The sequence below is a fragment of the Stigmatopora nigra genome, chromosome 4, assembly GCF_051989575.1.
Source record: "Stigmatopora nigra isolate UIUO_SnigA chromosome 4, RoL_Snig_1.1, whole genome shotgun sequence".
Taxonomy (NCBI): domain Eukaryota; kingdom Metazoa; phylum Chordata; class Actinopteri; order Syngnathiformes; family Syngnathidae; genus Stigmatopora; species Stigmatopora nigra.
The window spans coordinates 10,457,155-10,470,637 of NC_135511.1; the positions used below are offsets into that span (position 1 = coordinate 10,457,155).

A 13,483-nucleotide genomic window follows, 5' to 3' on the forward strand; every position below is an offset into this window, starting at 1 on the left:
GCTCATTACGATGTACATCTGACTCAATTGTCCTTTAAAAAGTAGATAAGTCGCTGTTTGTGACAGCTAAAATTATGTTTTTGAAATAAATGAATCCTTGCTGCAGAAATTCACATCTTGGAATAATGAGTAACTAGCAAAAAAAAAAAAACACTGCGAGCACACACACCAGCAGATGGAGTAAGGCACCTGGTGACGGTGGCTCACTAAGTCCAAATCCATCAAAACACTATACGTCTGAGAGATATTTTTAAATGTGAAATAAGGCACGAATGAGACATGGGCCTAAAGGAACAGCGATTTTAGTTTGTCATTAAACATTTTCAATAGTGTACTGATCACTGGTAATATAAAAGTGCAATCTTTCGCAGTGTTTACAATTTTATTACAACCAGAAAATTCCCTTATATGTTACTAGAATATTTGAAACAAGTAGTAAAATGATGTTAAAGTTCAGTTTTAGGTCACTGGAGGTCGTTCGTTTGGACAAGAGGTCATAAGGTTGGAGCCGGCCAGTAGGACTATGATATAGGGGGCTCTTTAGCTTCTTTGAGTGCAACTCTAGTGAACAGTTTTTGACAAATGAGTTATCCATTTGCTTTGAATGGTTGACATCTGGCTCAAAATGGCACGTGGGAGAGGTAAAAATAGTTAAAGAACTCGTGTTGACAAATGATGACGATTGTGCATTCTAATCAACTACAGCAGAGATTTACATTGCATAAAATGGGCATAGAATAATTAAAAAAAAGATGCAGAGTCTGTTCTGCGGGATAGATTCATGGCCTGCTTGACGCCCTCTCCTTCCCCCCTCGACTATTCCCAGACTGGGAGAACGTTAGTCTACTAGACGCCCATCCCGCTGATCTGCGGAAGCCCCATGGGGAGTTTCTATAGCAACGGCGGCTGGTGAAGACAGGGAGACGCCAGCAGACCCACATGGTTGTCATGGTACTAACTCTAAAGGTGGGAGGTGCCCAAAACTCACCACACTATCCTTTTTCCAAAACTCGTCACTGTGTCTTTGGCAGTGTAGGAGCAAGCTGACCGCCTCCACACTTTACAGGGAGCCAGAGTTACCAGGCAAGCTCTACTCTTGGCCCAAGATTCCCCAAAAATGGCCAAAAATGGCCAAAAATGTTCCCATCCAGTTGTAAAATTTCAGTTTAGGATTTCACACGATGATGCTGCTGAAGAGGAAGCAATGTTCAATGGTGACCAAAATTTCCACCGTATACCTTTAGGACTCTACCAGATGCCTGACATATATTTCCAAATTTGTTCGCATGCCTGTTCCAATGTTTTTTTGTTTAACATTTGTATCACTTTTCGGAGAAAATCATTGGCTGAACAAACTCCACCCACAAAGGCCTGAACCCAACCAAGGATTGAACCCAAACTTCTATGTCCCATGAACCGTTTGGGGATTTGATGAAATGGACGAACCAAGTAAAATGACCAGAGGAAGTTTGATGTCCGGACCTCTTGCCAGTGGGTCACCAAGAGTGACCTGCAACCAAAAATTAGTTTTAGTTAGGTTATTTATTTTTAAGCGTACTGAAACAATGAGAGAAAATGTGCGTTTGTTTATATGCGTGTTGTTTTACTCGGTAAAGTTGACCCAGTTTATCGGAAGAGGTAAAAGCTTTGGTCACAGTAGACAATTTAAAAACGCCATTTGCATTAAAGATTACTATATGTTATCATTTGATCTATGATAGGTTACCATCACTACCTCAAAATCTTTGCTATTCAATCAAAATGCAGATAGCCAGGATGTTATTAGATGGAAAGAATTAGCAATTGCCCGAGGCTACCTCGATCAGTTTACACAGAGAAAGATAACCTCGAACGCTTTAGCCGAGGAGAAGCTCCGATTTCGGCTGGCCTAGATTTCATTGTGAAATTCTACACAAATCCTTTGGGGTTAATTGTTGGACATGCAAATGTGCATTAACATTTAATGCCATTTGATGTCAAATGGAAAGCCCAAAATAAAACATTAAATCAATAATCATCATATTTAAAAACAACAACATTGCTTCCATCTTCCCATCAACAGTGGAATAAAAACTAGAATTTCATGACTGATCCCAATACTGTAGCCATATTTATAGGCAAATACACAAGTATACAGTGTATCAGAAGGCCAGGCATTTATTATGAAAAGATAAACTACAGTAGATTATCAGTGATAAAGGGGCACAATGATGACCCTCTACAGTCTACATAGAACATTTTAGTAGCAATTGATAAGAAATTGATTAAAATGCGCTGTCAGGAAAGAGGAGAACAATATCTGAATGTAATTTTTGATTGATTACCTTGAGTGTGTACTCGAGCTTGATCAAGGAGCAGTTGCAGAAGGTGGGAGAGAGCTGCCTAGGGATACTGAGAACATTAATGATGGTGCGACTGGTTCGAGCTAAAACAGACTCCCCTGAACCAAAGAGGATCTCATTTGTGTGCACAAGTGTCTTTAATTGGGCCAGAAATATTTGCTTCTCACAAAGAAAGAATTTGGGTGTTACTGTACCATTGGAGCCATTGATGACTTCAACAGACACTTCCATCGTTTCACCTGCGATGAGTGACCATTGTTGTTTAACATTAAGTAAAACACTCACAAGAAAAACGGAATCAAGTGCTCACCTTGCATCAGTCCCATTTTCTCTGAAGTTACATTCAAAATAACCTTCCCAGAGCCGTAGAATGAAATTATGGTCGCACTTTGCCGCTCCTGTGCAAGACTGACACCTTGTTAGAAAGAAAATCACAGGAATATAATAAGGAGTATATTAAATTGCTTACTTTGAGGCCGATGATAGACATTTCTGACTTGGGGGTGAAGGGAAACTCAGACTTGGTAAGAAACGGGAAGTCTATACTCGTTTTGTGGATGCTCCAAATTGTCTGAGTCAATTCAGCTTGTAAATTGTATGTGATTCGGCCCCATCTGCCCTCATAGGATGAAGGCATATCTCTGCAAACAAATCATAAAGCATATTCATTTGGTGATTTTACTGAGGATATGTATGGACTTAAGTATTGCGACACTAGTCCATTATAGTTGCCACACAACTGCATTATTTCATTTCTATCTCTTTTTTTTTTGGGTGGACGAGTTGCAGCAGATCGACCAGCCATTCTATGAGTATCTATGACTGCCAGAAATGGATTGCCAATCTTTGATATTTGTACTTGTATAAGAAAAAACGAGGAATATCCCAAGATTTATGTATTTCCATGTTGTATATTAGAAGATAACTCACTTATTTGGAATCACAAAGGAAAAAGGGTATACAGTCCTCCCTTGTCGAATGATTTCTGACCCTTGTGAGGAAAAACAGGCACATTAAAAAATAGTACTAAGCAGAATTAGCTTGTGAAGAAACATTTTACAATTGCCTCAAAACACCTCTGCAATATGCCAAATTTTAAGTTAAAGTGAATTTGCATTTGTTGCATGAGTGTATTTCAACCCATGACAAGCCAATAGGCAATTCATGATTCAAAAAGAGTAAAGTCGCTGATGGTGTAGTGGTTCATTTTCCTGACTTTGGTGTGGACTGAGTGGGAAGTCAGCTGTGATATAAAACATATTCATCTCATTTTGATTCAAAGTTTGGCATGGCAGTGACCAGTTTAGAACTTAAATTGGGTAGCATGTAAAGAGAAAAATACAAACCATCTCCTTTGTTTTTATCTTGAAGAATAATGTGCTCCAAGTAGAAATATTTCTTTTCATCCTGGTAGGACACCGTGTTTGGTCCATCTTGCCCATACCATTTCACCTCAGCGCTTCCTTTGGCTTTAACCACCAAAACCTGCACTTTGGTCTCCTTGCTGGCCACGACAATCACTCTTCCAGAGAGGACATCTCCAACTGAAAAAGTTCTTCCATTCACATGATTGTATTCCAGAGAAAAACGCTTGATGGACATGATGAAGTCACATTTCTCAGACTTTTACGTGTTGACATGGAGTGGATAGAGCAGCATACTTCTTGAAAAACAGTCTTCCATGTGTTAAAAGTTGTCATGTGATCAAGCCTTGGTGTCACATTCGTGAAGGTAGTAGTAACCTTAGATGGAGCCTCAATTCGGTTGATTACTGTTGTAGTACAGTTATTTTGCCAATAAGTAGTGCTATTTCTCCATGTTGTATTGAGGCTTTGGACGTACAGATTCATTCTTTCAAACTGGTACCCAAAGTTTGTAAAAAAAGATTCAGATGTCTGTTATGAATTATATTTTTATTTATATTTTAACAACTCAGTGCATACGTGTGTGTGTGTGTGTGTGTGTGTGTGTGTGTGTGTGTGTGTGTGTGTGTGAGAGTGTGTGTGTGTGTGTGTGTGTGTGCGTGCGTGCGTGTGTGTGTGTGTGTGTGTGTGTGTGTGTGTGTGTGTGTGTGTGTGTGTGTGTGTGTGTATGGGATTTATCGTCAACTTTAATACTTGTCAGAATAACTAGGGACAGAATTGCCAGAAAGGGCTTCATATGGTGGAGGGAGACCCCAAGGTTGGGGTGCTTTGCTCCAGCTCTGTTGATTTGAATTTTCAAATTCTTCAAATCCATAAGCTGCAGGACCTGGATGTCCTTGTTCCCGAAGAATCTTAAAGTCAGGCAGGATAACTATTGGAAGTTTGACCTCTGGGTCGATTGCATATTTGACATCAAGAAACACCTGTGAAAAGCATCCCTTTATTAGTTTCTAAAACAAAATGGAAGTTTTCCTCTTTTCTTTTTGTCTGAGCCACATTTTTTATTAGTACTCCTATGACAAATGGAATAAAGATAAGGTACAGTGTAATAGAAACATCAGCTTACCTTCAGTCTGTATTCCAACTTGATGATGGTGGAACTCAGAATGGAGGGAGGCAGATTCCTGGGGATTGTGAGCACCCTCTCCACTGTTATCTCTTTGCCATTGGCATCAAGAGATTCAAGCTTATCCTTAACAATATCATTTGTGCAAAGTCTCCTATGACCTTGAGCAAAGAAACTCTGCTTTTCGTACAATACAAATTTGGGTTTCAAGTCACGGGATGATTGGTTAAGAATTTTCATTTTAACATGGAGAGTTTCACCTGCAAAGGAATACAATGCGTGTGGGTTAGGGTGAGGGGTATTTTCATCAGTCGGTAAAATCATAACTAACAACATTAAAATTGCTGAATGAAAAAATATGAGTTGTATTCCATGCAAGTGTTTGCAAGTTTTAGTAAGAAATGTTGCACGAAGCCAGATAGTTTATGTATTTATTCATTAAAAAAAAAGAGCGGATCAAAATACACACATATACAAAAGCAAAATTGCAAGGGGAGCCCTCATAATTATGTGATTCACAATAGGTAGTGAAAATATATTTAAATTTAGGGTAAAATAGTGTGGAATAATTTCACCTGTGTTGCTGAATACCAAACGGTTGTCACTAGGTGAAAAGCAGTTAATGTAAATCTTATTACCTGGTTGGTATCCCATTTTTGGGGTGTAAACATCCATGGCAATACTTCCAGACCCAAAAACCTTCAGTTTTTTATCAGTGGAATTATGCTGAGGTTCCTGGAAGAAACATCATCATTTGAAATAATGTGAAATACTGAAAATTGAATTGATTTTATTTACCCCAACCAATTGTCAAAAATGATATGTTACGACCCCAAAATGTCTTACCATAAGTCCATGTACATCCATATCTGCTTTGGAGACAAATGTAAAGTGAGCTTTTGTTGTTTTTGTCAGTTTCATCGATTGTTTAAGCTCCGCTGTAAGCTTATGAGTAATTTTACCAATCGATGATTTGAAAGTTGATGGCATTTTACTAAAAAAGAACAAACGGTGTTAAATTAAAGGGCTCGAAAGAAAAGACGGGATACGACTTGATGATATAAGTAGAGTAAGTGTTACAATCCGATGCAACATGAAAAAAAAAAGATTAAAAAATAAATAAAAAATCTGGACATCAATGACCCTCACATCAAAAAAAGGGATTCTTAAACTTTTTCAAACAGGTAAAAAGCCAATCCCTACATTTTGGGAGATTTCTTTATTTAAAAAAAAAAGTGAATATGACTAAAAGTTTAGTGCCTTTACTCAAAATTAAGAAGAGTATTCAAAAGATAATGTTGCACAACTACAAAACTTTTAACAGGGCATATTGAAATTGCACATTTCCAACACAATCTTCCTAACATTTATACCTATCGGGCACCTTGAAGGAAAAGGGGAACACATGTCTTCCCTTGTTGATAGAATCCGAACCTGAAAGAGTAAATTTTTTGTCTCATAATTATTTCAAACTTTCTTTCCATTAATGGATAAATAAATGTATTACCAGGTTTTAAGACATTTTGCTTGATCTCATAGTATTGCTCATTAGACCAGTAGTAACGTGAATGTTTCCCATGATGTTCTTGCCAGCGAACCTTTGCACTGCCTTTCCCGGTGAAGGTTAGCGATTGGATTGCAGTTTCTTTTGAGACCTCTAAGATGATTCTTCCATTGATAATATCTCCGTTTGTGAAGATGTTTTGGCTATTAATGGAGTCATACTCGAGTGAGAAAAAATTGATGGTCATCTTATAAGATATAAAGTACAATACTATCAAAAATACTTATGAGTCTCTGGTAATCCAAGCAGAACGAGACTGTGTGACATAGTTGACTGAGAGAGAAGTTAGAAAAGCCAGTTTTTCTTGTCGGTTTACAGTGACTAAAGAAAAGTTAACCGTTTCCTTCCTACTTAAAAAAAGCTTCTTCTCTAACCTATAAAAACATACAGATCATGTAAGTTAGCTGCAGACAGATCTACTACAAACACATGGACTCACTATAGATAACCAGTTATTCTAGTCTGTCACGCCAACATAAATAAACCAATACACACAAAGCTTTGTTGACTCATGCCTGAAAAGGTGAACGATTTCTGTCTGCACAGGACGGACGTTGGGTAGGTCACTAACACTTATGAGGACAAAAATGGATTATTGCACCCTGAAGACAACCATTCACGCTTATGCAATTTAGAGCGTTCAATCAGTCTATCTTACATGCTTTTGGGATGTGGGAGAAAATTGTAGTACACGAAGGAAACCCACGCAAGAACATGCAAACCCCACAAAAAAACCTTTTAGGACCAGAGTGTCGGACCCAAATGCGGATGTAAATGGATGACTGCCTGTACTATAAAACAATGAACAATTTATTCACTCTGCTCTAATCCATGTTCGTAGTGGCTAAATTTAATGCAATAAGAAAGAATTCTGCTGCAGTCTTGCAGCATTTTCTGCAAGCAATATGTCAAAGCCACTCTAGGAGGGGTACAAGGTTTCGTAGGAAGGAGGGGAGTCCAAATGTTGAGGTGTTGCATGCTGTTGAGCTGTGTTGCTCCAGGTTAGGTGGTTGGGGTTCTCAGATGTGCCCACTTCAGATGTGGCAGGACTTTGCGGCTGTGGTATTTGAGGAAGGATGACAATTGGAATTATGACTCCTTCATCTGTTGTATGTTTGACATCTAAATGAACCTGTCAAAATAAAGCTAGTTTATTTTCAGTAAGAAACAACAATATTCCTCCATAGGTCCATAGCGAGTCGTTAGCAAATAGAATTGAATCCCTGCATATCGAGGGGAAATAAAAATAAATAAATAAACATGTTATTCACCTTCAACTCATACTCCAACCTAAAGATGGAACAGTTTAAGATAGATGGTGGTAGTCGCCTTGGAATGGGGATGGACTTCATCAGCAACTCTTTGCTATTGGACGCAACCTCTATGCATTCCAGCTGAAGTATCTTTTTTACGACTATACTTTGTAGACCATTTCCAAAGGAATTCTCCTTCAAGTAGAACTTTATTATAGGTGTCACTGGCCGAGAAGAATAGTTCTTAATTTCAGTTCGGACTCGGACCGTTTCACCTAGGACAACAAAAATATTTTTTTTATCTGGTTATATATAAATATGGTAGTATCTACCTATCTTAGACATCTGATTTTACAAATGTAAATAAAGCGGCTATTTTAATTTGAAGGGTGAGGCATGTGTATTTTTATAAGGGATAGGGCCAATACAGCAAGGGTGTGAGGAGATCCAATCTAGTCTGTAGTAGTAGTTCTGCACGTCAAAATTATTTTGCATATTATACATACAAGACTGGATTACCTTGCTTGTATCCTGTTCTGTCAACATAAACATCCATTGTAACTGTTCCAGTGCCAAAGAATTTGACATTTGTTTTTTTACAGCCATGTCGAGGCACCTGAAAAAAACAACTCCAGTCTGTTTGTTTGTTTTTACAAATAGTTAACCTTCAACAAACCTATACTCTAAACACATTTCTTACCAGGAGTCTCGAAATATCCATAGGTGGTTTGGAAACGAATTTATAGTAGGTTTCCGCTTTTTTGGTCAACTTCATTGATTGTTTAAGCTCTACCTTTATTTTATGAACAATTTCACACAAATTGCATTTGAATGATGATGGTAGTTCTCTGTAGATACACACATAACACATAAATAAGTAGCTGACAAAGTTAATTCATGAAGTGGGGGTAAAAAAAATCATGATTAACTAAGTACCTGTTAGGAATCTTGAAGGAAAATGGAAATGCATGTCTTCCACGAGCAATAACATGGGTGCCTGCAAAAGTTTCACATTCATATTATTGCATTTAATTGATGGAGACTTACATTTCACAATATAAAGTATGGTAGACTCTGAGAAAATGTGTACAGGGAGTAAGAATTCAAATTATTTCTTACCGTCTTGTTGTGCTTCATCCAAGATTTGATGTTCAATGGTGTAAAATGTCTCGTAAACACTGAAACTGCTGTCTTCATCTGTCGAATGGGCCTCTCCTTTTCCTTTGGCTATCAGATTCAGCGATTTGATTTTAGTTTCTTTTAAAACCGACACAATGATTCTTCCTTTGACAGTATCGCCATTCGTGAAGACATTTTGTTGGTTGATTGCATCATATTCAATTTCCAAATAAGCGATGGTCATTTTTTTGTAAACTAGGTGGTAAATTTACAAAGATGCTGTAGATTTTTATGCTGTGGATCCTATTTATATGCTGTGTTTTTAATCATTTGATCAACTGATGTCGGTGACATGCTGCATTGAGACAGGTTTGTTCACATTCTTAACATTTTCACCCTGCAGCATTGGCTTGGACGGAAACAAACCAAAAGTACTCACTCAATGTAAAAAATGAATTAATAATGTGAAGTTAGATTTTATTTTGAAGTGGTATAGAAACAATTATACAAATTAGTGAGTGTACAAAGATATATTGTGTACAAATGACTTTAAAAAGACAGAGCAGAAAGAAATTTACTAGAAATATGAATTTAAAAAATACATTGCTAACTTGATGATTAAAAAAAACACAAACTGCCTTTCAATTGAAAATCCCTTTTTTACAAATCACTTCTGCTTGGGTATGCATTATTCATAAATAAAGCATCTGGAATTGACTCATGTCAAACATATCCAGGGATCACATTATTCAAATGTACAGTAACAAGTTACCATTTAATAAGTAGCTCTAGTGTAAACAAATCCGGAGAAAGTCGTTACCAATCACTGTTTACTTACAGAGGAATCCATCAAAGAAGGGTACATTCCATGACCTTCATAAGGAGGTGGGGGATCGAAAGGTTGTTGTGGTGAAAAAGCATCAAGGGGTGGTGGGTTTTGGTATCCATGTGATGTAAATTCTAATCCAGTAGAAGTGAGAGGCATGCTTGGTGCCAGGGCAGCAGATGCTTGAAAGGCTGGAAGAATGGTTATGGGAAATTTGATCTCTGGGTCTGAAGAATATTTGACATCCAAATATACCTGTGGAAAATGAAACCATTGTAAAAAAAAAAAAAAGTAAACTTGACTTGAATCCGTGCAGAGTACATTGGATTCTTGAGACTATCAAGGAAAATCAGTGTTAAAATGATTGGTGTCATGGATCTTGCAACATGATAATGAGCCATATAGCACATATAAAGACACCCAAGAGCTAATAAAACTATTTTGATGCCTTGAGCTAAATCCTACTAAACATAGAGTATGTGAAAAGAGCTACTAAATCAAGTTTTACCCAACCCTCAAACCTGAGACAACTGGAGCAGTTTTCGCATGCCCCGTGGGCCAAAATACCTGCTTTGTATTGCATGACAAAACCTAGCCAAAAATTACAGAAACACTTGATCTCTGTTATATAGAGAGATAGCTTTTAGTTGGATAGTTGCTATTTATTGGACCATTAAACAAATGGTTGAATAATAATAATAACAAGGTGGCTTTCTGTATTTTCCTCCAAATTATGCCTCATTTTTAAGTGCATCTACGAATAAATTGGTATTCCTCTCATCAATAACTTGCATTTTTGCCCCACAGTAGACTGTACTGTATCCTGACTATATACAAGCTCAAAGCCCTTTAAAGAATTTAAAGAAGTAAAGGCTTTTTTGTTTTATAAGAATACATTTTAAGCACCCTTAAATCATGACGTAATCATTCCTCAAACTTGTTGAACCATAGCCTCCTCTGCTGTCCATCAAAATGAATGTCTTGTGTGGAAGAAAAATGATGTGCAAATAATAACAATAATGATGCATTTTATTGGTGAAAAAAAAGTGCTTACCCTGAGTCTGTACTCTACTTTGAGTATTTCACAGTTGAGGATGGAGGGTTTCAGATCAGGGGGAATTGTGATGATCTTTCTGACTGTTACACTGGCAGATGGAGGGACAGTCTCTCCCACCTCTTTAAGGAGGTCTTTAGTATCAAGCTTTCTCTTACCCCTGGCAAAGAAGCTGTGCTTACTATAGATGCAGTACTTGGGCTTGATTTCACGAGAAGAGTTGTTCTGAATGCAGCCTGAAACCTGCAAATCTTCTCCTTTAACACAGAGCAGCATGGTCTCAGTATTCCCTTGTCTCTAGACTTTAAGTCAACGTGATGCGTTGTCTCACCTTGGAAGACACCAGACTTTTCAATCTTGAAATCCATGGCCACGGTTCCTGAGCTAAACACGTGCATTGTTTTATCTTTAGAATCATGTTGAGGTGTCTGAGCAACACAAAGAAATATTAATTTGCAACACAATGACACAAGATCTGTCCATATGCATAAGGAAAACTGCAAATATACTACATAGTGAGGGAAAACGACCTGATTTACTTCAATAGAACCATTAATTGGAGTTTGGGAGAAACACCATTTAGCTAAATATTTATAGAAAAAGTATAGTAGAGGTAAAAATAAATCCTTAAAGCTCCACTGTTATCTCAGGGGATACTTTGGGGATAATTTGATAGATTGGAAGTCCTTTTCTTTGTCAAATAAACCAAAAAGGCACAAAAGCAGAAACTAGTTTGATGTGCAGCCTCATACCTTTTCTGACTTAAATACAAAGGCCCATTGTTTGTAAATCTAACTAACTTTTGCCTCTAATAATTGGCATCATAGCAGATTCATAATGTAACTAAGCTTACCATCATGAGTTGTGCCAGCGTGTTGGGAGCAACTTTTGCCACAAAAGGAATCTTGATGGTATCTTTTGTCCTGAACCTCATGGATCTATTCAGCTTGGTCTCAATCAGGTACACAACTTCACCAACCGAACCAGTGAAGGAGGATGGAATTTCTCTAATGGAAACCATGAAAACACCAGGACTTTGAAATAAATCTAGAATTAAACACTAATAACATAACACAATGTTATTCTCTATGGGAGTTTTACTATTGTCTGTTATGGCATATTTAACACTCGGATTGAATCAATAACACATCAACCACTGCTGCAGGATTGCTTACTGCAAAGGGACTTGAAAGGTAAAGGGAAAGACATGAGATCCTGGAACAAGTAAATCACTGTCTGAAAAACAAAACACACACTACCATTAGTGCAGGGCAATATTTATCCGGAAAACAATTGTTATATGAATGTTATGTTACATGAATCGTCACATTTTCGCAGGTGATCCATTTTTTTAATGACGTAAAAGATTGGAATACGAGTCATTCCATAATTGTATAGATATTTTGTTAGGAACGTACATGTTTTCTCATTCTGATTCAGCTGTTGATCATCTGAAAATGAGAGAACAATTATACAAATTCCATCTCAAAATTCATTCCTTCATCAATTTTCTGACCCGCTTATCCTCACAAGGGCTGTGCTGGCCACCGATTGAGGATGTTCTCTGCCTGGTGCCCATAGTTAGCTTGGATAGGCTCCAGCACTCTCTGCGACCCTTGCGTATCCCAAGTGCGACCCCAAGTGCTTCAGGAGTCGTACCTTTATTTATTTATTTTGCGCGCCTGCTTGCGCAACTTTCAGGTATGCACACCTTTTGCCTACCTGCTATCTGAAATCTATAGTTATGTACTTCTTTCTATAGCTACTGGGTTCACAAGTGGAAAATAGACAGATCTCAATCAAGTCTCTGGATCGATTAGCTTTTTGAGGTTTGTGTGTGTAGTGGAAATCCACTTCAAAAATATAGCAAACTTTAAAAGTACAAGCACCCAACATAGCGGCGTTATCATGTCTTGGCATGCCGATGGCGTAGTGAGAAATGCAAAAGCATGTTTATTTGTATTTGAATTAATGGAGATTTTTTTTTTCAATTCAGCAGCCCGCGCGACCCTAGTGAGGATAAAGCGGTTCAGAAAATGATATAAGAATGAGACTTACCAGTGGCGTCTCCATTCTGTATGAAGTCATGCTTGAGGCTGAAGTATTTCCTCTTGTCGTAGTAAGTAAAAGTATGCTTATAATGTCTCTCGCTCCATAACACTTCGGCTTTGGCCTTAAATTTGACGAAAAGTGATTCCACTTTGCAATCTTTGGTGACTTCCAAATGCACTTGTCCATTGAGGGTGTCGCCATTTGTAAATGTCCCGTTTTCCCTGACATCATTGTAAGTAACTTTAAGGCTCTTCACTGTGCTCTGCAACATTTTCAAATGTCCTTTGCTTGACAGGCTGAGGATCTCCCAAACAACTGCGACTCCTTCCGCATTTGGGCGAGTCTGTTGTCTATACACAGAGTGCTCATCAACCCACACCCACTATTTGTTCTCACTGACCCCTTAGGTGATTTGAAACCTTTTATCTACACATTCAGGACCGCCTGCAATAGTTTTCTTACTTGATATAAAGCGATTTCATGCAAATGTTCTCAAAAAATATTTTTTTTAACTAACATTAAAAACACTTTATAAATCTAATATGTATGTACAACATTCATTCATCTTTTGTATGGTGCATCCTTGTGAGGGTTGCTGCAGCCTATCCCAGCCGACTACAGGCGAAAGGCAGACTACACCACAGAGTGGTCGCCAGTCAGCCGTAGAACAGACAGACACAGATGGCCAATCGCACTCACAATCATACCGTCACCAGTGGGAATCGTGTCCGGGCCTGCCCGCCCCGTAGTCAGGCGTTTGAACCACTATACCATCAGGCAACC

General features: G+C 38.0%; 4 protein-coding genes across 4 annotated transcripts; all 4 read right to left on the reverse strand.

The window, feature by feature from the left end:
• Window positions 1-1,402: 1,402 nt before the first annotated feature.
• On the reverse strand, window positions 1,403-3,944 carry LOC144195189 (arrestin domain-containing protein 3-like). Its single transcript, XM_077714640.1, has 6 exons — window positions 3,689-3,944; window positions 3,273-3,333; window positions 2,812-2,983; window positions 2,653-2,740; window positions 2,325-2,581; window positions 1,403-1,510 (listed from the first exon to the last, which is right to left on the reverse strand). The coding sequence occupies exons 1-6, from the start codon at window positions 3,942-3,944 to the stop codon at window positions 1,403-1,405; spliced, it is 942 nt and encodes a 313-aa protein (XP_077570766.1).
• A 347-nt stretch (window positions 3,945-4,291) lies between these two features.
• Window positions 4,292-6,586, reverse strand: LOC144196082 (arrestin domain-containing protein 3-like). Its single transcript, XM_077716073.1, has 6 exons — window positions 6,340-6,586; window positions 6,206-6,266; window positions 5,679-5,826; window positions 5,471-5,567; window positions 4,833-5,092; window positions 4,292-4,689 (listed from the first exon to the last, which is right to left on the reverse strand). The coding sequence occupies exons 1-6, from the start codon at window positions 6,581-6,583 to the stop codon at window positions 4,453-4,455; spliced, it is 1,047 nt and encodes a 348-aa protein (XP_077572199.1). The 5' UTR covers window positions 6,584-6,586; the 3' UTR covers window positions 4,292-4,452.
• A 30-nt stretch (window positions 6,587-6,616) lies between these two features.
• LOC144196083 (arrestin domain-containing protein 3-like) lies at window positions 6,617-9,073 on the reverse strand. Its single transcript, XM_077716074.1, has 6 exons — window positions 8,769-9,073; window positions 8,586-8,646; window positions 8,350-8,497; window positions 8,169-8,265; window positions 7,668-7,924; window positions 6,617-7,528 (listed from the first exon to the last, which is right to left on the reverse strand). The coding sequence occupies exons 1-6, from the start codon at window positions 9,010-9,012 to the stop codon at window positions 7,316-7,318; spliced, it is 1,020 nt and encodes a 339-aa protein (XP_077572200.1). The 5' UTR covers window positions 9,013-9,073; the 3' UTR covers window positions 6,617-7,315.
• A 291-nt stretch (window positions 9,074-9,364) lies between these two features.
• Window positions 9,365-13,076, reverse strand: LOC144196081 (arrestin domain-containing protein 3-like). The gene is made up of 7 exons (XM_077716071.1): window positions 12,707-13,076; window positions 12,067-12,099; window positions 11,824-11,884; window positions 11,502-11,655; window positions 10,980-11,076; window positions 10,649-10,905; window positions 9,365-9,849 (listed from the first exon to the last, which is right to left on the reverse strand). Exons 1-7 carry the CDS (start codon window positions 12,969-12,971, stop codon window positions 9,592-9,594), a joined length of 1,125 nt encoding a protein of 374 aa, XP_077572197.1. The 5' UTR covers window positions 12,972-13,076; the 3' UTR covers window positions 9,365-9,591.
• Between the last annotated feature and the right edge of the window lie 407 nt (window positions 13,077-13,483).